Below are 23,282 nucleotides of genomic sequence, written 5' to 3' on the forward strand. Positions count from 1 at the left end.
GAGGGAGAGGAGGGAGAGGAGGGGAGGGGAGGGAGGGGAGGGGGAGGGGAGGGAGGGAAGGGGAGGGAGAGGAGGGGAGGGAAGGGGAGGGAGAGGAGGGGAGGGAAGGGGAGGGAGAGGAGGGGAGGGAAGGGGAGGGAGAGGAGGGGAGGGAAGGGGAGGGAGAGGAGGGGAGGGAAGGGGGAGGGGAGGGAGAAAAGTATAAACTACTCCTTTCCTAGTTCTAAGGAAAAAAAATGCTTTTGTCAGAATATAAAAACGATGTAACTAAAAAAAAATTATTTATGCTTTAGTTGTCATTACACTGAAAAACACCTTTAATGACAAGCATTTGGGGTAAGCTGCCCCACTCCAGGCCCCTCCTTCGCATGGCCATTCTCTTTAAGAGCAGTGTCTCTAGCACTGTGTTTTAACCTGGAAGCCACCAGAAATACAGGTGGAAATGAAGTACACCTGTTAAAATATACTGAATATAAAACAAGAATATGAAGATTAGAGGTTGAATCAGCAAGTCACCAGAGAGCCTCCCTGAGAAAGGACTTAGAGCTCCATCAGGGTTTAAGACCAGTGTCCTTAACCTTCTCTGGGAATTAACCACCCCTTCTAATGGGAGCCACATACCCTCCCCTCAGAAAAAGGCACGTAAGTGTATCTACACACAGGGGTTCAGAGATTTCCTGAAGCCCATCCAGTACCTTCTAGGAGTTCACGGGCCAGCTTAAGATCCCTGGGATTACGACAAGAGCTAGTTTCAGAAAATTAAGTCAGAACAGGAGAGGGAACCCCACAAAAAATGCCATCTGTATGTCTGAATGGAACACTGTATCTACACACACTTAAAATCACAAGCCTTCAGAAGATAAAGCCAAGCATGACTCTGGTGTACATGTTCAGATGGAAGCGCTGCAAATATTTTGCCTAAGAAACCTCAGAATCCAGTGGGCCCTGAAAAATTACTGAGCCCGTGACCCCCTCTCTGCGTCCCTAGTGTAGTCTCCCCTTCTCGGTTTGCTCGGTCCCGAGTTCATCTCTGGCGCCACAGGGCCTGGATACTCCAAGGGCAAGGAACACCCTGAGGAAGCAGGAACAACGTGCTTCAGGGCTGGGAATGAACGAAATGACATCTGGGCAGCTTCAAGTAGTTTTTAATTTTAATGGGTGAAAGCTTGAGCTCTCGAGTCACACAGACCGGGGCCTGAACTGTCACTTACTGTTGGGGTTATCTTTCCGCTGTGACCCTGATCCTCTGCAAGTCCCAGCTTATTAACCTGGAAACGGGATAAAGTCACCTACCTCCTGGGGTCCCGGGCAGAACTAGTGAGGCGGGTGTGTAAAGACCTGAGCTTGGTGTCTGGTACAGAGAGAGCACTGACTAAACAAAGACACTTACTGAGGAATCGGTAAGATCAGGCCCGTATTTCTGTTCCCAGTGAATTTTACACTTAAGAGGACAGTTTTTGTTTTATAAAATTTAATCCTAAGCATAATGCATGGTTACAATAAAAGAAATCAAATAATATTTAAGTGTTTCAAGTACAAAGTTAAAGAACTAACTCCTCTCCCCCTCCCCCATGAGGTAACCACTACTCTACCAGGAGGGTAAAGACAGCCCCCCTGGACTGTTTACAGATGAAGGTACAAACAGGTGCGTGTCCATTTCCCTCAAAGCCGGGACTGCACAGTCTCTACTCCAGGCTCACATCCCCTAATAGCTCATCTCAGTATTTTAAAAAATCTTTTAATTCAGTTTCTTTATATATACACACATCAATATGAATGAATATTATTCAACACATAATTACTGAGCACCTACTATGTTGCCAGGCACTGGTCTAGGGGTTTGGGACACATCAATGAACAAACAGACAAGATCTCACTCTTGTGGAGCTTACAGTCTTTCTGGAGGAAACAGATAAGAGACAATAAGCATAGAGAATTCCCTGGCGGTCCAGTGGTTAGGGCTCTGCGCTTTCACTGCCGAGGGCCTGGGTTCAGTTCCTGGTCATGGAACTGAGATCCCACAAGCTGTGAGACTCACGTAACAGACAAGAAAATCACGTACTATCTTAGAAAGTGAAAAGTACTATTTTAAAAAAATAAAGGACATTCAGGCAGATCCGGGGCAGGGGGTAGTTACACATACTGGTCAGGAGAGGTCTTACGGAGAAGGGATACAAGAGCAAACCTCGAAGGATATGAGGAATGAGGCCTGCAGACGTCTAAGGGCAAAGGCCCCAAAGCAGGAGGGGGGTCAGCAGGGATGGGAGACTGAAGGTGGAGTCACGGCAGACTAGAAGGACTGGGGCTTCTACCGGGGTGAAATGGGGAGCCTTCGCAGGTTCTGAGCAGGGAAGACACGCTTCTTGAGTTTTCCTTTAAAAGACTCTCTGGCTCTGTGTGCAGAGCAGACAGGGGATGGGGGGAGACCAGTCAGGAGACTGCTGTACTGACCCAGGTGAGAGGTAATGGAGGTGTGGACAAGGGTGGTGGCAGTGGTGGCAGAGGTGGGGACAACGGTCACATTCTGGACCAGACATAATTTCATATAATGTAAAAATCTAAATATGCTCGCTTAAAAATGTTAACTTCTTATTTTGAAATGATTTTGAACGATTTCAGACTTACAGGCCCTATATGTTAGCATTACGCTGCATGAGCTTGGGCCTGGGTCCTTCCATCTGCCCTCTCTCCACCCACACACACACACACACACACACACACACACACACAGGTGTGCACACCCACACTCATACTGTCTATCACCAACCCTTCACCCGTTAATTTTAGCATTCATTGGTGATTCTTGATTCTTATGTAAAACAATTATTACTATGGTGGCTGCCAAATTTTCTAATTCTTTCTGCATCTGTTAGTTCACATTCTACTGTAAGGAATGGTTTTCCCGTAGCTGTTTTTACGTTATACTGATACCTCCCATTTCTTTCTTTCTTCTTTTATTTATTTCAGTCAGTATGGACGCGTGGATCACGATGGTTTCTGTGGGCTGTAATCCGTTACTGTCACATGTATCCTGGCGCTCAATGGTCCCAGGCTTGGCTGACAGGAGCCAAACTGGCTTCTGTGTCCATTGAACACACCCCCATCGTTCGGTGAGCCCTTCCCTTGCTTCGGCCTGAGAAGATGTTCCAGGTTCACCTTATACTTCCTCTGCCCGTGTTCTGGAACCAGCCGTTTCTCCAAGGAGCCTAGTTCTTGTTAGCGAGAATGATGTTTAAAAACAAAGATGGGGACAAGAGACGCACCCATTGTTCCTGGAGTCTCCCTGCTTGTAGACCATCCCAGCAGATGGAGTTGGGACACGTGTGCACATGGGTATGTGTACACACACTTGTATCTATTTCTGTATCTATCTGCATATACGTATCAAAAACAGTTAGCTCACACTGACACTGCCAGTTTCACTCCAACACCAAGGGTTTATTCTAGCCTTTTCCTTCTTTTTGGTAATGTCCCTCTTCAAAAGGGAGAAATCTGGTTCCCGTTATCTGCAATTTATTTCCTTATTTCCTCAATCCTAGAATACATATAAAGTGGTTTCAGAACTGTTAGCCCATACCTTCTATGAAAAACTGGCAAACCACCAAGAGGTTAAACGTTTATTCACAGGTACAGCAGCCCTTAGCCCAAGGATCTAGAGTCACGATGCTGTGTTCAAAGGTTACTAGGGTTAGCTCTCCATCCCTTCCCCAAAGTGTGGTTACGTTATTCATTTGAAATACAGTTAGGTTTATTTATTTCTGTTTGCATTCCTTTTTTAAAAAAATCCACTCTAGTCGACTGTACTTATTTTTTGCATACATGAAACATTACCATGGTTCTAAAAATCAAAACTAAACAAAAAGATATTCTCAGAGACACATCCCCCTCCCTATACACATCCACCCTACCCTATTACCACCTACCTCCCTCTAACCAATTTCTTCGTTTCAGGTTTCATCTTTTCTGTGTGTTTCCTCTACAAATGAGAAGATAACAGATATTCTTTATCTCCTTTCTTACAAAAGAGGAAGCATATTCAGGATACTCTTACACTTTGGTTTTTTTCTCTTAACAATGTATCCTAGAAATCACTTCAAATGAGTCATAGAGGTCCTTCTCATTCTTTTTTAAAGACGAAGAAAAGCAGTGGTGTGGCTCCACTGTGTGGCTGTATCATAATTTATTCGATCACTCTCCTGTGCACAGGCACTGAGGTTATTTCCAGTGTTCTGCAATTACAAACAAGCTGTAATTAATAATCTTGTGCGTATGTATTTTCATACTGTTGGAGGTGTGTCTTCAGGGTAAATTCCTAGAAGTAGTACTGCTGGGTCAGAAGGTAAATGCATACAGAGCTTTGCCAGACGCTGCCCAAGTCCCTCCAAAATGGTCACACCAATTTGCATTCCCACTAGCAATGTACGATGGTGGCTGTTTCCTTACAGGCTCACCAACAGAATGTGTTGTTATACTTTTTAATTTTTGCAAATCTGGTAGGTGAGAAATGGCACCTCGGTGCAGTTTTCATTTGCATTTCTCTAATTATGGGCATGGTTGAACATCTTTTCGTATGTTTAAGTACCACTTTTATATCTTTTCAGAGGGTTAATTGTCTGCCTCTTTTCCTCATTTTCTGTCCTATTTTTGGTCTTTTTTACCCTTTTTAAGAGTTAAAAAATGATCTTAGGTATACTAGCCCTGTATCTGTGATACACGTTGCAAACATTTTCTCCCAGCGTGTCGGCTGCCTTCTGACTTTGTGATGTTTTTTTGCCACCTAAATTTTTTCCTTTTTATGGTAGAGGCCCTGTTGATTTTAGATCCTACCTTTGTCACACGTAAACTTTTAAATGTAATTGAGTCTACTTCTAGTCTATTTTATTCTACTAGCCTATTTGTCCACCCACGAGCCAGCACCACACAGTTTTGGTTTTTTTTTTTCCACACAGTTTTAATTATAGAGGCTTTAGATTATGTTTCAATGTCCGACAGGGCAAGATCCCCTGGTAGCTTTTCTTTTTTGGTTTCCTATCCTTTCTGCATGCTTCTCTTCCAAATGAACTTTAATATCAGCTAAAATGAAACCTTTTAATGAGTGTATTATATTTGCTCACATTTACTGATAAGACTGATACATGTGGTCTCAACTTGGTCACATGACTGTACAGTTATTATGTGCCTCATATTTCCAATGCTTCTTTCTCTAAGTGACGTTTTCATTGCTTGCTCACTCGTTTATTGATTGATTAATTGTATTTAGGAAGGTTTATATTTTTGTCCTCACGCTTACCTTTGTACTTATACATTTTAATGCCCTTAGACTCCCATTTTCTTAGATACCATTTTAGCATTTTGTTCGTCAATTTTTAATGGAATCCTTTAAATCTTACCTATTACATATATAAAAATCAATGAGCTCACTCTACTTTCATCTTTACCTATCCCTTCCCCCATTTTTTGTTTAGATTATTTTTACTGTTAGAATACATAACATTTATATATTATTACTTTACCCTCATCACCTTTGTTTTAGTCTTAGATCAGCAATTAAATACACTATATGCTCACGATGAGTCCTTAGGCTGAAGTTTCCCCACTCTTCTCTTTGTTGACTGAATCTCATTCTCCAGTAGACTCCTCAACATGGGCTAATGGGTAGAGAATTCTTGCATGTTTAAAATGGTTTTTCTCTGATACTTGAAAGACATATATACCTTTGATTCATACTTTCTTTGAAAATGCTGCTCCATCATTGCCTTGCTTGATATATTGTTTTTGAGACATCCAATGCCAGTCTAATTCTTTTGCCTTGTAAGTTATTTGATTTTTTTGCTTGGAAGCCTTGAGGATCTTTATCTTTATCTCTGAAGTCAGAGAGCATTATCAGAATACATCTTAGACGTGATTGTTGCTGGTCAATTTTCCCAAGTACCCAGTGAGATCTTTCAGTGTGCAAATTTAGACCTTTCATTTGTAGGAATTCTTCTCAGATTATAGTTTTACGTATTGGTTCTGTTCCATTATTTTGTTCTCCTTCTTCATGGCCTCCAATTATATACGTGTTGTCTCTTCTCTGTCTGTGCCTCACTTCAACCACTTTCTCTCTGAACCTTTCTACTTCTTTCTTCATCTGATTTTCACTCTCTTGGTTGTTTCTTAGCCTTTCTTCAGTGCCCTTTATTAAATGTCGTTTGAATCTATTTTTCCTTGAGCATCTTGAAATTTAGTCTTAATGTGAGATAATTTTATCATTTTTTCCTGAGTACAGTAAATCCTTTTCATTTCTTCATCTTTTTGCCAGTTTCTGTTTTTAATTTCTGAATTCCTGACTTAAGGATTTGTCTTTTCACCTCTCCAAATGCTTGAGGGTATTAAAATCAGTTTGGAGTGCTGTCTGTGTTAAATAGCTTTCTTCTGCTTTGTGGTTTTTGCTTCCTTGGTGGTGGGGTGTGTGTGTGGGGGGGGATTTCTTTAGTTGAAGTGTTTATTCCTTCAATATTTTATTATGAAAAATTTCAAACACCTAAAAAGTTGAAAGAACTGTCGGGTGAACACCTGTATTCTCATGAGCTAGATTCTGTAACTGTTATCATTTTGTTCTATTGCTTTCTCACACATATATTCATCTATCTGTCCATTCATTCATCTTAGTTTTTGGAAGAGTTTGAAAGTTGCAGACATTAGCGTATTTCATCCCTAAACACGAAGGCAAGCATATCATTAAGCAGTTTAATGTTTGTTAAAAAAATGTTTTCTGAGGTAAAATTTGCCTCCAATAAAGTACATAAGTCTTTAGAATGTACCATTCTCGGAATTTTGGCAACTGCGCACAACCATGTAAGCCACACCTCTGTCAAAATGCAGAACCCTTCCACCACCGCACAATGTTTCCTCATGCCCTTCCCAACCCACGCCTGCTCTAACCCTCCCGGGGAAGTGCTGTTCTGATTTTTATTCCCCTTAGTTTTGGCTCATTCTAAAACATCATGTAATGCAATCATACCGTATGTACTCTTTCGTATGATGCATTTTTCCCTCAGCAAAGGTTAACAGTGGGTGTGCAAGTGACAGCTCGTTAGGATTTGTTTGTTTTTTACTCACACATAATTCGGAGTGTGGGTGTTCTTGGTCTCTTAGCTGTGTCTAACGTATGGTTTTTGTAGTTTTATCTGTTCTTGTTTTTCCATATTGTTTGGAAGGTATGTGGAGAGACTTGAATTTAAATAACCATTCATAACATTTCTGAGTGTGAACATTTTCAAACATAAAGGAAGACAGATTGCTTAATAACCACCCAAATTTAAAAATTATCAGAATTTTGCCATACCTGCCTTATTTATCCCTCCGTTTTCTTTGTTGAAGTATTTTTAAAGCAAACCTCATACATCATGTCGTTTGAGCTCTACATACTGAAGCATGTGCCTCTAAACAACAGATCTTTTGTTTTATAACCATGAGAATGTTACTAATCCTAACAAAATTACCAACAATTCCTTGGCATCCTTGGAAACTTAGACCATGTACAGCTCCTCTGGATTGCTTAGAAAACATTCTTTTACAGTTGTTTTTTTGAATCAGGATCCAGACAAGGTCCACACATCACATACTGCTGTTAAGCCTTTTAAGCACTCCATCCTCTCCATTTTCCCCACATTAAGTTAGTCGTCCTGTAGAATGTCCCATATTCCCTTGACTTTTACTTTTTGACTTTTTTTTTTTTTCTTTTTTTGTGGGCCTCTCACTGTTGTGGCCTCTCCCGTTGCGGAGCACAGGCTCCGGACGCGCAGGCTCAGCGGCCATGGCTCACGGGCCCAGCCGCTCTGCGGCATGTGGGATCTTCCCGGACCGGGGCAGGAACCCGTGTCCCCTGCATCGGCTGGCGGACTCTCAACCACTGTGCCACCAGGGAAGCCCTTGACCTTTTTTTTAAACCTCAAAGTTTCTAATCACTAATAAATCTCCATTCATATCATTGCCATTGCAACAAACATTTCTAGAACCACTTTTTGAAATTTAGTTTGATAAACTGTTCTGAATAGTCCTAGCAGTTAACATACTTCTTAAAGCAGCAGTTCTCAAACATTTCGGTCTCAGGACCTTTCTACACTCTTGAAAGTTACTGAGGACCTCAAGCAACTTTTGTTTCTGTAGAATACATTTGTCAATATTTACCATATTAGAAATAAAACAGAAATGTTTAAAACACAAGACTACAGGAGCCAACAGGTGCCCGCATGATGATGTCATCCCTCACGATGTAGCCTCTGGAAAACTCCACCATGAACTTGTGAACGAACAAAAGTGACAAAGGAAAGCGATGTCTGAGTATCACCATAAAAACAGTTTTGACTCTGTGGACCTCCTGAATGGGTCTCTGTCATCCCTTGTTGCCAAACCATAATTTGAGAACTGCTGTTGTAAAGAATGGGTCTGATTTTTGGAAATAAATGTCCTTTGGAACCAGGTTTGGTAAACCAACTTTTTATGTGTCAAAAGTGAAGCGGCACTATAAAAACTGACTTTTATTATAAATTTTATAAGATGGCATTTTTCCAAAAAAAAGCACTTAACAAAGAATTCTGATAATATCCTGTGCTGTGACAAAAAATGGGTAGGCTATGTTAAAACACGGGTACAGCTTCGTAAAGTGGTGGCTGTGGCATCACAGAATTTTAGCACTGGATGCTCTCAAGAAATTTCTGAAGGACAACTGAAGCTAGTTCTGGCTTTGTATGTTTGGGAAAAACCTGTTTTAGTACTTTAGAACTGTTAGTGGGGTGTAAACTAGTGCAACTGTTTAGGAAAACATTTGGCATTTTCATGGGAAGTTGAATATTTGCATGCCCTAAACCAGGGTTTCTCAGCTTTGGCACTTTAATTTGGGGCTGGACAATCCTTTGAAGTGAGGACTGTCCTGCTCATTGCAGGACGTTTAGCAGCATCTCTGGTCTCTACCCACTAGATGCCAGCGATACCCCTCCCCCCACGTTGTGACGATTTAAAATGTTTCTAGACATCACCAAATGTCCCTTGGGAGGCAAAAGAATCACCCCTAGTCGAGAACCACTGCCCTAAACTAAGCATTCTTCTCCTGGGAGTCACTCTAAGAAAAACCTTAGCCCATGGGTCCCAAGGAACACGAACAAGAATGTTCAAAGCAGGGCTTCCCTGGTGGCGCAGTGGTTGAGAGTCCACCTGCCAATGCAGGGGACACGGGTTGAGAGTCCGCCTGCCAATGCAGGGGACACAGTTTCTGCATGACCTTTTATTTCTTTTCGTAGGTTCCATATATATGTGTTAGCCCCGGTCCAGGAAGATCCCACATGCTGCGGAGCGGCTGGGCCCGTGAGCCGTGGCCGCTGAGCCTGTGTGTCCGGAGCCCGTGCTCCGCAATGGGAGAGGCCACAACAGTGAGAGGCCCGTGTACCGCAAAAAAAAAAAAAAAAAAAAAGAATGTTCAAAGCAGATTGTTCATGATACAAAAATAAAAAAACATAAACAAATCAATGACCACTGATAGAAAAATGGATAACTAAATTAGGCTATATTCATATAATGGAATATTTCATATCAGCAAAATGAATAAGCTATTGTAGCTAAACCAACGATTTGAGTAAAATTTAGTTAAAAAATAAAAAAAAGAATGTTGAGTGAAAAAATTAAGTCCCTGAAGACAACATGTGATACCTTTTAAAAATCATTAAGATAAACAGGCACAATGAAAGAACACACTATACATATGTATTCAGGAATACATAGATTTGTGTGAAGTCCTCCCTCAAAAAAGGAAAGACAATGACCCATAAAGGGAGGGATAACAGTTCCTACAGGACAGGGGCCGGGGACACTCACAGGGTATAGGGTTGCAGATAATGTTCTAGCTCTCAGGCTGGGGGGTAGGTTCACAGATGTTCACTCTATTAGTAAATAAATAAATACGAAAGGGCCATGTCTGGATCAATGATGACATTGTGATCATCAAGCAAGGATTATGATCGATTTAACCTGAAGTTAAAATTAAAAAAATCAAATGCCCGGCCCTACCCACAGTCTGTGAGGCCCAGAGCCTGGTCCCTGCGTGTTCTGTTTCGGAAGTCTCACCTCCTCCCCCTCTTCCCTCGCTCCCTGCACTCCAGCCAGCCTAGCCTCCTGGGTGTGATCTGCACACAAACCGTCCTGGGCTCGGGTCTTTGATGCTGCGCTGCCTCTCATGGGCCCGGCTCCAGGCTCGCCTCACTTCCCGCAGGTCTCTGCTCACAGAGGGGTTCCCTGAGCCCCAGCTCCCCGCACCATGCCCTCCTCCCTCCAGCCCCTGTGCGGATCTGCCCCCGCCCCCTCCCCATCATATTATGCAACACCTGGCTGGTCTCCCGTCCATGAGTGCAACGCAGGCTCCATGAGTACACGGACTGTGGTCGAGGCTGAACGGCATCCAGCACTACGCCTTCCTCTCCTGGTGCTCAGTGTTTACGGAATAAATACATGAACGCTTTAGCAACCTAGCTCACAAAAGGGCCTGACGCTTGATCTGAGACGCATCAAAAAGGCCCACCTTCACTGGAACTCCAAGGGCACAATGGTTTAACGTTATGCTTTTTGAAACGTGCTCCATAGATGACTCGAGACTCGGGTGGGAAATGTGGCATTGGGGCTCTACCCCAGAGCTGCTGGATCAGAATTTCTGGGCTGCCTGCCAGGAATATGCATTTTCCACAAACTACACTGGTGATTCTTGGGCCTACTAAAGTTTGAGAACTACTGAACCCAGCAGAGAAATCAAGGCCCAAAACAGTTAAGCACTTTAGCTGTTCAACAGTCTTCCTACCTCAGAGAGCTTGGGATGGAGTGAAATGAGATAATGTGTCTAAACGGTTTAAAACAGATGAGTCATTCAAAAACAAGGCGTGAATACGTTAAAGAAACTGAGGGTTGGTAAAAAGTATATTAAAGAGATTGATAAATAAGATTATCTGTTGTAAACCATATAACAATAAAGATTAATCTATAACGTATTAAGGTACGTTTCAAGTATGGTTGAAGCTTCATCTTTGTCTTCTTCTCTTACATTTTCATGCCTAGTGGATCAGTAAAAGATTGTGGATTAATATTTTAAATGCCGAAAGAAGCCAGCTGCTTGTTCTACTCTGACTCAGTTAAGCTCTTACAATATTTTGACTGTTTGAAGAAAATTAATAATGGGATGTAAGGCGGTTGATTAACTGAAACTAAATATCAACACAGCTAGATTTATTTTTGGATGACTGAGCTCATCTCTTCAAAGAACGGGAACAGAATTTACTTTATCATGAGTTATTAACTTACACAACCCCAAAACAGCCCCCGACCAGAGTGGAGAGAGCCAGCCGGAGTGTAGTTAAGGATTATGTAAGAGGCTGAAAGTTCAGATTTCATATTAGCCAGGACTTGGCCTGTCCAGGCTCCAGTCGATGACCCAAGGCTCACAAAGGTGCCAGGAGAAGTTAAGGTGATAACCGCCCTGAGAGTTCTGGAAGCAGGCTAGTTTCCTCTCCCCTGAGTAGCGGGTCCCCATTGCAGCCATGGGGAGAAACCGGGACATCCAGAAGAGAAAGATGCTTTTCTGCGTCATTCGTGCATTCACTCAGCGAACACTGACTCAGCCCCGATCTGTCCTCCCTTCCCTCCTCCTGAGCCTGCGCTCCCTGTGTGTCCACAAGCAGGAAGCGGATACAATGCCTGGGCCTCCAGGTCAAGCACAGAGCCCAGGCCGGAGGTGACTGCTCCTACGTCTGATGGGCTCTGAAGCCCGATGTCTCCAGGCCAACAAGGAAAGGCAGGTTTAGCTTTCAGAGGAGCAAAATTGATCCCAAATCGCCTTAGAAGGTGCCAATTCGATAATATAGTCCTCATTGTTTCCTTTCCCCTCTACATCGTGAAGAAGCTGTTGGTGACAGGCTGAGGCTCCCAGGCACAGATCTTCGTACATCTAAGGCACCTGCTGCTCCCTGACAGGGATTGCTTGGTGAGGGAGGAAACCAAAATGGGATCACCAAACCTGCCCTTTGTTCACAGAATGCTCTGGAGTTCAATGACTTTATGCCATTTTTCCATGTGTGTGCACAAAAACTCCAAAACCCCCTCTGTGCTCACACACCAAAACCAGAAGAGATCTCCAGTGACACCAAAATCAGTGGAGCATGCTGACTGTGGACGCCAGGCCATGTTAACCAGAGCTGTTTCTGGACTCCTATGTACACCAGTGTGGACACCAGGCCACTACATTTCACAATTCAAGTGACTCTTGGAAAGAGCTGTCCGGGGCTTCCCTGGTGGCACAGTAGTTACGTAGTTAAGTAGTTAAGCAGGGGACAGGGGTTCGAGCCCTGGTCTGGGAAGATCCCACATGCCGTGGAGCAACTAAGCCCATGCGCCATGACCACAGAGCCTGCGCTCTAGAACCCACGAGCCACAACTACTGAGCCCGCGTGCCACAACTACTGAAGCCTGTGTGCCTAGAGCCCGTGCTCCGCAACAAGAGAAGCCATCGCAACGAGAAGCCCGCGCACCACAACGAAGAGTAGCCGCTGCTCGCCACAACTAGAGAAAGCCCGTGTGCAGCAATGAAGATCCAACACAGCCAAAAATAAAATAAATAAGTTTATTTTTTAAAAAAAAGAAAGGAAAAGCTGTCTGCTCCACTGCTCCCAACACTGCCCTTCCTCCACTGCCTCTGTGGCGTGGGCAAAAGCTTAAAAATATATCCTGGTACATGTGCAAGAATGGCCACGCCACCACTATTTAAAAAGCAAAACCGGAAATGACAGGAGAAAGAACAAAGTGTGTACCGTCACGAATGAACTATTACATAACCATGAAGATGACCAAATTATCAGATACAACTACCAACATGGCTACATCTCAGAAACAATCACACAATATGACACTGTTCTTATAAAGTTCAAAATTCAACAAAACTCAACGACACATTACTCAGGGATCCATGTCCATGTGGTAAATTCATACTTAAAAAATGAAGAGAAGGGGATGATCATCAGGGTGGTGGTGATTTTGGGGGGAGAGGCAAGGACTGGGGAGAAGCACACACTGCTTATCTTCTGCTTCTTAGACTGGGTAGTAAGCTCATGTGTTTATCACTACACTTTTAAACTGGCATACACATTACATATATTCCTTTGTATACATCAAATTACACAATTAAAAAAAAACAAGAAAAAATTACCCGCCTGGTGTCTGATCACCCAAATCTTACTCACCAGCGCTACGAAGTATAATCAGAGACGGGAGGAAGAAGCACCCCGGAGGCCTGGAAGCCGTGTCCTGGCTGCACGAGCCTGGAGAAACCACGACCTCCACCACCCCAGGTTCCTCACTTGTGAAATGAAACCCATCGGCGCTACCTACCTTGAGGGCCTCTACGAGGAGGAAAGGAGATGAGCGCTAGGTAGAGCACAAGGCTCCGCGTGGTTCCGGGGGGGCAGGGGACATGTGCTCTGTCATACGGACTGCGTGCTCGGCCCTGCCTCTCTTCCCCTGAGGAATGACCGCCTCCACTCCACATTCTTCTCGGGGGCTGCCAAGGCAGGACCCACCCCCCCAGGGGGAGGGACAACTTCAGGTTAGGCCAGTGGGAGTGTTTCCCCTCGGATATATGAGCACAGGCGCAGGATGAAAGGACGAAAGGCAGTTGAGGTCAAATCACTTGGGCCACAGAGTCCAAAAGGGACCTTGTCGGGCTTCCCTGGTGGCGCAGTGGTTGAGAGTCCACCTGCCGATGCGGGGGACGCGGGTTCGTGCCCCAGTCTGGGAAGATCCCGCATGCCGCGGAGCGGCTGGGCCCGTGAGCCATGGCCGCTGAGCCTGCACGTCCGGAGGCTGCGCTCCGCAACGGGAGAGGCCACAACAGTGAGAGGCCCGCGTACCGCAAAAAAAAAAAAAAAAAAAAAAAAAAAGGGACCTCGTCCTGCTCCTGACACCCCTGGAGTGGACCTGGTTTTTGTCCCTCCTGGCAGGGCAGCTCTATCTTCATGTCTGTGAGCATCCAGCATCATTAAAAAGCAAAACAAAGACAAAAACCAACCCTTTTCATGCTTCAGTTCATCAGAGCAGGTTTCTGTCGCCTGCACTCACGGAAGCCTGGCTGCTTTAGGAAACGCTGCTTTATTACAAAGCACGGTGCACTTCAGGCTTCGGCCAAGCAGGCAGAGGGAGGTGTCAGCAGAGACTGCCCACACGCGTCCTGCTTCAGCGGCCTAGTTGGTCCCCCCATCAGTCTCACTTGCCTCCCAAAGCTTTCAGAGTGCACCACCTCCCAGATTCACACAATTCATTTCAGAAGGATCTCCAGAAAACAAGGTTCACTCCTGCCTGAACCTCGTGCAGTGGCGCCCCACTGACTACAGCACGGGTCTCACACTGTCTCCACCGGTCACAGGGCACAGGTGACTAGCGAGGGGACAAGGGGAGATGGCAGCTGCCAGTCCCACTCTCCGCCCAGGTGGAAATTCCCTTCGACCTCAGAGAAGATGTGTGTGGTGACAGCAAGTGGCCTAGGGATCTGCAGTCTAATAAAATACCATCTTTAAAAGTAAAAGCCAAGTAAAGCCATGATGTTAAAAGTATGATTATCCACCTGGCAATTTAATTCCGAATCAGATCACCCACTGCTCTTCCTATAAACAGACACCACCTTGTGTGAATTCCCATGTCACCTAAGGAAGATGACAGCTTGCTGGCCAGATGCACAGTGATCTGAATTAGCCACTCGTGGCAGTGAAAACGGTGTGTATAAAAGCGAATTCTGTCCTTGATCGAGCCCCTAAACTCTCACCATCAGTCTACAAAAACAGAAGCTCAGTGAGAAAGCAGATGAGGCTGACAGGTCGCTGTGAAATAAAAGCCCACTTTCTCAGGTGGAAGTAACTCTAATATCTTAGACTGTTTGCCTAGAAGCCTGTTCTCCCTGCTCACTCCTGTCAATGCCAAATCCCTATACCTTCATCAGGAAACGCAGGCTCAATGACCCAGAAATAATTTGAGCAAACCTATCTCACTGTGGACACTTTCACTTTTATCTTCATTAACTCTTTGGTCCCTGTCAAGTATCCTGGAAGTGGGATTTATGTTTCAGCTGCTGGGTCTAGAGGATCTTAACATTTAGACAATTTGTACATTTAACCGGGGCAGAAAATATTGCATGTTTTTCTAGACATATACAAATTGTTTTCTTTTTCTAGCAAAAGAACACTGTGTTACCTCATTCGCTGTATTTTTTAACTGAAAGAATTTTAAAGAAAAGTAGCATGTTACCCAGATGAACGTCACTGATTTTGCCTCGCATGTGAAATCCCGCCCAATTAACAATCCCACGTCTTTTCCTTTCTTAAGAGAAAAACACACATGCACACACAATAAGCCTGCTCTCTTCAGGTGAGTGGACTGAGTGAACAGTCGCTCGTCCTGGGTGACTACCTATTTATAAGAGTTTACAATGGTAAAACGCTGAAGTCCGGGGACTTCACACCAGGCCCCAGAGCAGCAGTGCTAGTGAGACGTAAAAAAACACTCAGTCCTGAAGCTTGCCTTCCTGATGTCCATCAAAAACCATCACTCTAAACCAGTTAATTCTCCTTTTCTGTAAAACATGGAGGCTCCTCAAAATCTGTGCTCGAGGAAGGGCTCTCCAAGCATGTGTATTAGTACCCAGAGCGCCAGAAAAGCACCTCATCACTGCAGTCTCTGTGCCTTTCTAATTGCGACTATAATTTAGCATTTCTATTCTACCGTATTTCCCAAACACACCTGTCTTTGGTGAATTTATGTGAATACAAACATCAGTGATGAGGTCCGGAGGCCAACTTGCTCAGAGCAAACCCACATCAGAAACAACAAAATCAGACTTCCCTGGTGGCCCAGTGGTTAAGAATCCACCTTCCAATGCAAGGGACGTGGGTTCGAGCCCTGGTCGGGGAACTAAGATCCCACATGCCGCAGGGTAACTGAACCTGCATGCCGTAACTACTGAGCCCACGCACCACAACTAGAGAGGAGCCTGCGTGCCGCCGCTAAGACCTGACACAGCCAAAAACAAACAAATGAATAAATAAATATTGAAAAAAAAAAGAAAAAGAAAAAAGAAACAACAAAATCAGAAACCGTCAGTGATAAGCACTCGGACACTTTCTTCAAATACGGAATGGATTTTATAAATGATTTCCCACAGCAGGATCCAACAGGCGAGCGTTCCTACTGTCTTTGGTACACTATAAGACAGGTTCACCAGAACACCATGAACTGACTCACAGGGGACAGGGTCTCACACTGTATTTCCTGTCTGGGTAACTCTTAGATGAGCACTCAGACACTTTCTTCAAATACGGAATGGATTTTATAAATGATTTCCCATAGCAGGATCCAATAGGCGAGCATTCCTATTGTCTTTGGTACACTATAAGACAGGTTCACCAAAACACCATGAACTGACTCACAGGGGACAGGGTCTCACACTGTATTTCCTGTCTGGGTAACTCTTAGATGGGCTCTGCGATTTCATTCAAAAGCATGTAGAACGTACTACAGAATGCCGGTAAAGAGAAATAACGCTGTTCACCATCAAACTGGGATTTAATTTCCATTCTAGAGCTCCGACCACACAGAAACAGGTTAACCTGGAGGCCAATGTCCTTGCACGTGTCCCTACAAACAGGTCAGGCAGAACTTACGAGAAGCATGGCAGACGTCCCATTGGGTCTGGATAAGTGGATGGACATTTCAGGGAACATCCTGTCGATGCGGCTAATCACGTCGTCAACATACCTGAGAGGGAGAAAGACACACAGGTGTAAGAGCTGGAGCCCTAGTCACAGAAATACAAACCTACGGTACACTTTCCTTCTCAATTTAATTTTTCATTAGTGAAATACGTTTTTAAGAAGGCAGATGGGATTTATAAGCCTTTTAAGGAAAAATACTACTCCCCAGTTCTCCCTCTTGCTTTTTAGTGATTTAGTGACCATCCATTTTTTTAGTGATTTCTGTTGGTATTTACCTCTGTATTTCCACATGATGTGTTTTTAATGCCAGTTCCTGGTTTTTCATTTTAAGGTGTGACCTCGTGGCTTTCTTCTATAGACCAGAATTTAGTTCTGCCACCTTCCTGGCCACTGGGCTCCAATTACAGGGCCCCTCCCTCTGTCCTCCTGGTCTAGGGATGGAAGCAGCTTCCTGTTTTGCTCACCTGTTTGCCTTCCTGTTTCCTCTTTGGCTTCTCATCTCAATCACCTCAATAATCAAGTCTCTGGATTAAATTCCTTCTGTTTTAAATACCTGAAGTCATTCCTGTTTTTCTGGTTTGAGTCTAACTAATTCAAATGATCTCACCATTTTTGCTTAAATCAGTATTTCTTGTTTACATTCTAAAATATCTGCTATATATATTTTTTAAATAGCTGAGCTGCATAGTGGCTCGTGAGTATATTTATTTACTTGTACAGTTTTTTTGTTTCACTGGATTTTCACTTGATTCTTTTTCTGTGTACCTATGACAATTTTTTCCCTTAAACTCTCTACCTGACTCTAAAACGTCTCTGACTACGGTCAAACATATCAGACATATCAGTTTCCATTTTTTTCTTGGAAACATCCCTCTGAAAGGCAGTCTTCTGTTCTTCTGGTCCAAATGGAAGCTGTACCTATTACGATTCAATGATCATTGAGATAACTGACATTAAGCACTTAGCATGGCATAAACTTAGGGCTTAAAATTTATAAATAACTCTTACTGGTATACCATGGGCATCGTGGGCATAGTCTGCAAAACTGTCCTCTCTTAGCAGGAAGAATCCCTCCCACCCCCAATACCCCAGCGGAAGCTCACTGAGAAAACACCAACCCACAGCATCAACAGAGCTGGGTCTGGCTCAGATCCTCTGAGAATAAAATCACAGCAGCACTTGTGCTCACCGTCCAATCACACGGGCACAAAGGGGATGTAGGATACAGTAGCTGAGATGCAAAACTATCTGCTAAGGATTTTTACATTGGATTTCGTATCTGTTGGATACGACAAATTAAATTACACGTCCATTAGATCAGGGACATATAAAAGCTATGTTCTCTTGGGGGAAGAGGGAGATTCGCTCTCCACTCATAACATGAACAGAGTTTAGTTTGAAACCTGGGGCTCATGAGAGACAGCAGACAACACAATGCCAGTTGTTAAAAAGTGAACATCAACATATGAGCTATGGAAGTCAGTAATCTTGCTGATTAACCTATCAGGTTTTCCCTAGGGAACGTTATATGCAGTTTTAAACTTCAAGTTGAAAAAGGAAGGGGGAAAACTCTAGAAGGCCCAGTGGTGAGTAACAATGATAGGAAGACCAGAGCAGAGACAAGCGAGAAGAGGCGGAGGTGCGCTGAAGGCCACTTGCTCCTGCAGAAAAGGGGGCTGCCTGTGGGGAGACTCGGGTATTCTTCAAGTGTGCAAATGGCTTTTAAAACTCAGTACCGAAGAGCCATCTTCCATCTCAAGAAAGGACCACAAGGTGAGGATGTGGCATTAAAAAGCGAACTAGCTTAAAAAGAAAAGAGGTACGGCTTAAAGGCAAGGCTCCATTCTGTTGATTTTGAAAATGGTTTAGAAAACAATCTTTCCTAGATGGCTAAGAGCCAGACTGACTAAGACATCATGCATCATCTCCCGCGGTCCCTTCTAGATTTACAGCTTCACGATACACAACCTTAGCTCTAAGCTTAAACGCTACAAAAGAGGCGAAAAGATGAGGAAAGGAGGAAAGTAACTCATTTTTCACAACTGCCTACTGTTTCTTGAGATGGTGGAAGACAGGTGGCAACATTCATGTCAAAAGTTCACACCAGGTCACTGGAGACATTTCTGCATTTACAGACTGCTTTGCTAACAACTCTACGTGTGCGATGTAAACCCAGTTACTTCAGACTCAGCAGGAAGCAGAAATCCACTCTCCTGTGTGGATGGAGGTCATTGCTAAGTACATGCTAATGGGGAGGGGGACAGCCAATGTCTTCTGAACGGATCCTCAATCAATAGCCATTATAGCTCTGGACAGTAGAATGCAAATGAATATGCAGAACTTGAGCACAAAGTTAACATCGTAATTTGCTCTCCCTTGTACCTTTCACCTTGAAGGTTCCGAAGTACTTTCTAGAAAACCTGTCTCTCTAGTAGGCTGGGAATTTAGGGGCATAGGTAGGTTAGGTGATGATTCCAGAAACCAAGTTCAGGGTGTAGATTTCCAGGACTCTATGCCAGCTACTCGACTTGCTTGCTTTCAGCAGGGTCCAGCATTCTGAAAGGGCAGAGGCAACACAAGCTCCCTGACATTTCTGGAATCCTCTGCATACGAGCTCTTTACTTGTAAAGGGAGGCAGTGGCAGGAGAAAAGAGCCCCAGAAGAAATATCTGATGTGGACATGGCAAAGTAGAGAGGTCGGGGGCGGTATTTTTGGTTCCCTCCCCAGCCAGTGATCTCAGATAAAGCTCAGCAAAGCTCAACCCAAAGATTTTATTAAGCAAAAATGCCCTTCAAGGAGACGGGTCTTCATTCCCACACCTAACATAAAGGAGATGCAAATTTCCTTTTTACAGGTGACATTATGTATTTGCCAAAAAAGAGAAAGAAAGTCAGCTGCATCTTTCGCTGAGGAAAACGATGTCAGAATCCTAGAAGCAAAAAATCAAAACATTTCATTTTCAAATAGACCCAACCTTCAAAACGCAAATGCACCACCACTAGTGACTTGACAGAAATAAGGAAAGCTTGGAACGGCAAATTAAAAAGCTGGAGCCGAGATGACATTTTCTTTCTGCAGAGGGTGGGGGTTGGCATGGGAGGGGCTCCTGGCTTCCTCTGTGTGCCCCGCCAGCCCCGCCAGCGCGTGCAGAGCTCAGAGCGCGGGCCCAGGACAGGTAGGAACAGCGCGCTCCCCTCCCACACGCCACCATATGCTGCACTCAGCTCTGCGGCAGGATCGAATGACTTTAATTTTTACCTTTGGAATATAGGCAAACAAGCACTAATACGGCAGTGGTGACTGGTTTACACTTGAGCAGACGCGGTGCAGAACGACATTAATTTCGTGCCAAATTGAGCAGTGAGTCACAATTTGCACATATCTGTCAACCTGTTAACAGGGTAATAACTTGGAAAGATTGCTGTTCCTATTTACATTACAGAGGCCTTTCGAAAACGGAGAGCTGCTTGGTTCTCCTCCTTGAAGCACTCAGCTGATCAGCTGGCTGGCTGGTCCAAGAACCAGGTTTTTAGAAACACAAACTCCTAGAAATCACAGGTTCAGATCAAGGTGGGATTCGTAGTTTCAATATTTTCAGGTAGAAAATGAACTTTTAAGCAATTAGAGAATTCCATCTCCCTGTCACGCTCCTCAGTTACAGTCAGACTCTCAATGGGTTCTGATCCAATTTCCCCAGTGCATCCGATGGCTCCTTCTCAGGCTTTCCAAAGGCTTCCTTAGTACCAAGCTTCAGTCTTAACTATTCCAACATCTCTGCTGATTCAGAAACAACCATGCCTTTCTCAGAATCCTAACATTTGTCTCTGAAGCCCTATAAACCTTGTTCTCTTCTGATTTTCTTCAAGTAGCTTGGCCTGCTCCTTTAAATGTCCTTAATCAGAGAATTAAAGAACACCGGGATCTCAGAGGTCCTCTTACTCAATGTCCCCGTCAATCTAGGGACTTAACAGCGTCTCCAAGAGATGGTCTGCTTAAATAAACAACCCTGTAGCACACCTTATAAGACAGCCCCATGCACTGCTGGACCACCAGGCTGCCTCCAACCCACTGACCAGTATCTCCCTCCACCCAATTACTTCCTTCAGCCTTGTGAAATCACACACGAATATTTCCTCTGAAACCTAAAGGCTTTCTGCAAACATGTAAAAGACTATTGGTTTTCCGATTTATCAGTGTTTTTAAATCTTTCTTGGGTCACAGATCCCTTTCAGAATGCACTATAAACTAAAGTATATGTCTGCTCAAAGTTTTGCATGTAATTTTCTGCAGTTTATAGGTCCCTTAAAGTCCATTCATGGACCCCAAGTTCAGAAAAACTGCTCTAGACCTGTTCTAGAATGAAGGTATCTGGTTTTCTTCTTTAGTCCTTTCTGGGTGGAAAACTGTAGTTTTCAATAAAACTATCTTCATTTTGGAAGTATATATATACATTTTGCAGCCTAGAAGTGAACATAACTGAAGTGGTAGTACAGGGGGTACAATGGATCTGATAGTTCTGATCATCTTAAAATCATGCTTCCATGCTGGAGTCCAAGGTTAGTGTTTGTTTTTAAACTACTGTCTCTCACTGCTTATCTTTCCAACAAAGTCAAGGACCTACTTCCATGACCTCAGAGGTCACCTGATAGTAAGTAACCCTTTCTGCCTTCTACAGCCACATCACCTGTGCTTTACAGAAGCTCCTTGCTTGTAAAAAGAGAGAGCTCCCCACTTTCTGCATCACTGCTTAAGGCACAGCTCGGTGGTGAACTTAACCTCAAGTCCTCGGAGGGCCAACGAGGCCCCGAGGTCCAGCTGCTGCTCTGCTCTGGCCTGGCCCCGCCTCCTCCCCCCCACGTCCAGAGCAGGCTCGCACTACCTTGCACGCTGTGCTGTGCACGTTCTACATTCTCCACCTGGAGGATTCCTCTCATAACTCCTCCCACCCCCAGGCCCAGGTCAGCCCCGTGCATGCTTCAAGTCTTTGGGTTCCAGCTTAAATGACACTTCCTCAGGGGAACCTTCTCTGACACTCGCCCCGGTGCCCCCATCAGTAAGTGCGCCCTTCATCTCACCTCTTACGGCACTTTTTTAAAAATAAGTCTTTATTGGAGTACAACTGCTTCACAATACTGTGTTAGTTTCTGCTGTACAACAAGGTGAATCAGCCATAGGCATACACATGTCCCCATATCCCCTCCCTCTTGAGCCTCCCTCCCACCCTCCCTATCCCACCCCTCTAGGTCATCACAAAGCACTGAGCTGATCTCCCTGTGCTATGCGGCTGCTTCCCACTAGCCAACTATTTTACATTTGGTAGCGTATATATGTTGATGCTACTCTCGCTTTGCCCCAGCTTCCCCCTCCCACCCCATGCCCTCAAGTCTATTCTCTATGTCTATGTCTTTATTCCTGCCCTGCCACTGGGTTCATCAGTACCATTTTTTTTTAGATTCCGTATATATGTGTTAGCATACGGTATTTGTTTTTCTCTTTCTGACTTACTTCACTCTGTATGACAGACTCTAGGTCCATCCACCTCACTACAAATAACTCAGTTTCGTTTCTTTTTATGGCTGAGTAACATCCCATTGTATATATGTGCCACATCTTCTTTATCCAATCATCTGTCAGTGGGCATTTAGGTTGCTTCCATGTCCTGGCTATTGTAGATAGTGCTGCAATGAACACTGTGGTCCATGTCTCTTTTTGAATTATGGTTTTCTCAGGGTATATGCCCAGTAGTGGGATTGCTGGGTCATATGGTAGTTCTATTGTTACACTTTTTAATTCTCTCTGCGTCTCCCGTCCCAGTTGTAATTAAGCAATTTTTCCCAGTGATTACTTAAGGTCTATCGCCTCAACAGGTCTCTCCAGGGGACTGCATGACCGCCTTCTTCAAGGCTGAATCCCAGCAACTGGCCACGGTGCCTGGTACCCACCAGGCACTCCTTAAATATTTGCCGAAGGAGCAGACAGGACATTAAAAGTAAGCTATGCAGACGCCAGTTAGGCGGTTATGAAACAACTACAATGCAAAGTTCTCTTTAGCAGGTGAAGATGTGACGTGTTGAGTTCACTGCATTAGCCATCAAAAGTCACTAACAACGGCAACCACAGAGCCCCTCAGAACGCACCTCAAAGAAGGCAGCAGAGAGTCTTCAAAGTCTTAAAGCTTAATACGCAGCTACAAGATCCCTGCATCTGTTTTAGGAGCAGCTCGATGCTTCTAAGAAGGAAGAGCGTTCTGAAGGCATGCATTGTGTTACTGACATGCCAGTTTTCAAATGCTGCTTTTAATGAACTAATTAATTCTGCAAAAACATTAGGACAAAGATGTGTGCTATCAAATCAGGATTACAATACCAAAATGATAACAAAACAGAATGTGGAAGACATTTCTAAAGATATCGGTTTTGCAAAACATTAGTTGTCTCCCCTACACACTGAAATATATTGCAGGGTACCTGTTATTAAAGCCTTAAAATAACTTGCTGGACAGATGGCTTAGT

The 23,282-nt window shown here is 44.1% G+C and overlaps 1 protein-coding gene across 4 annotated transcripts in view; it reads right to left on the reverse strand.

The window, feature by feature from the left end:
* The window catches only part of MED27 (mediator complex subunit 27), a 259,915-nt gene that overhangs the window by 113,931 nt on the left and 122,702 nt on the right, over nt 1–23,282 (reverse strand). For all 4 annotated transcript variants that reach the window (XM_073805670.1, XM_073805673.1, XM_019920173.3 and 1 more), the window contains exon 4: nt 16,719–16,812. In XM_073805670.1, the coding sequence (XP_073661771.1) occupies nt 16,719–16,812 (94 nt within the window). The remainder of the gene's footprint in view (nt 1–16,718; nt 16,813–23,282) is intronic.

The sequence above is a fragment of the Tursiops truncatus genome, chromosome 6 (assembly GCF_011762595.2).
Source record: "Tursiops truncatus isolate mTurTru1 chromosome 6, mTurTru1.mat.Y, whole genome shotgun sequence".
NCBI lineage: Eukaryota > Metazoa > Chordata > Mammalia > Artiodactyla > Delphinidae > Tursiops > Tursiops truncatus.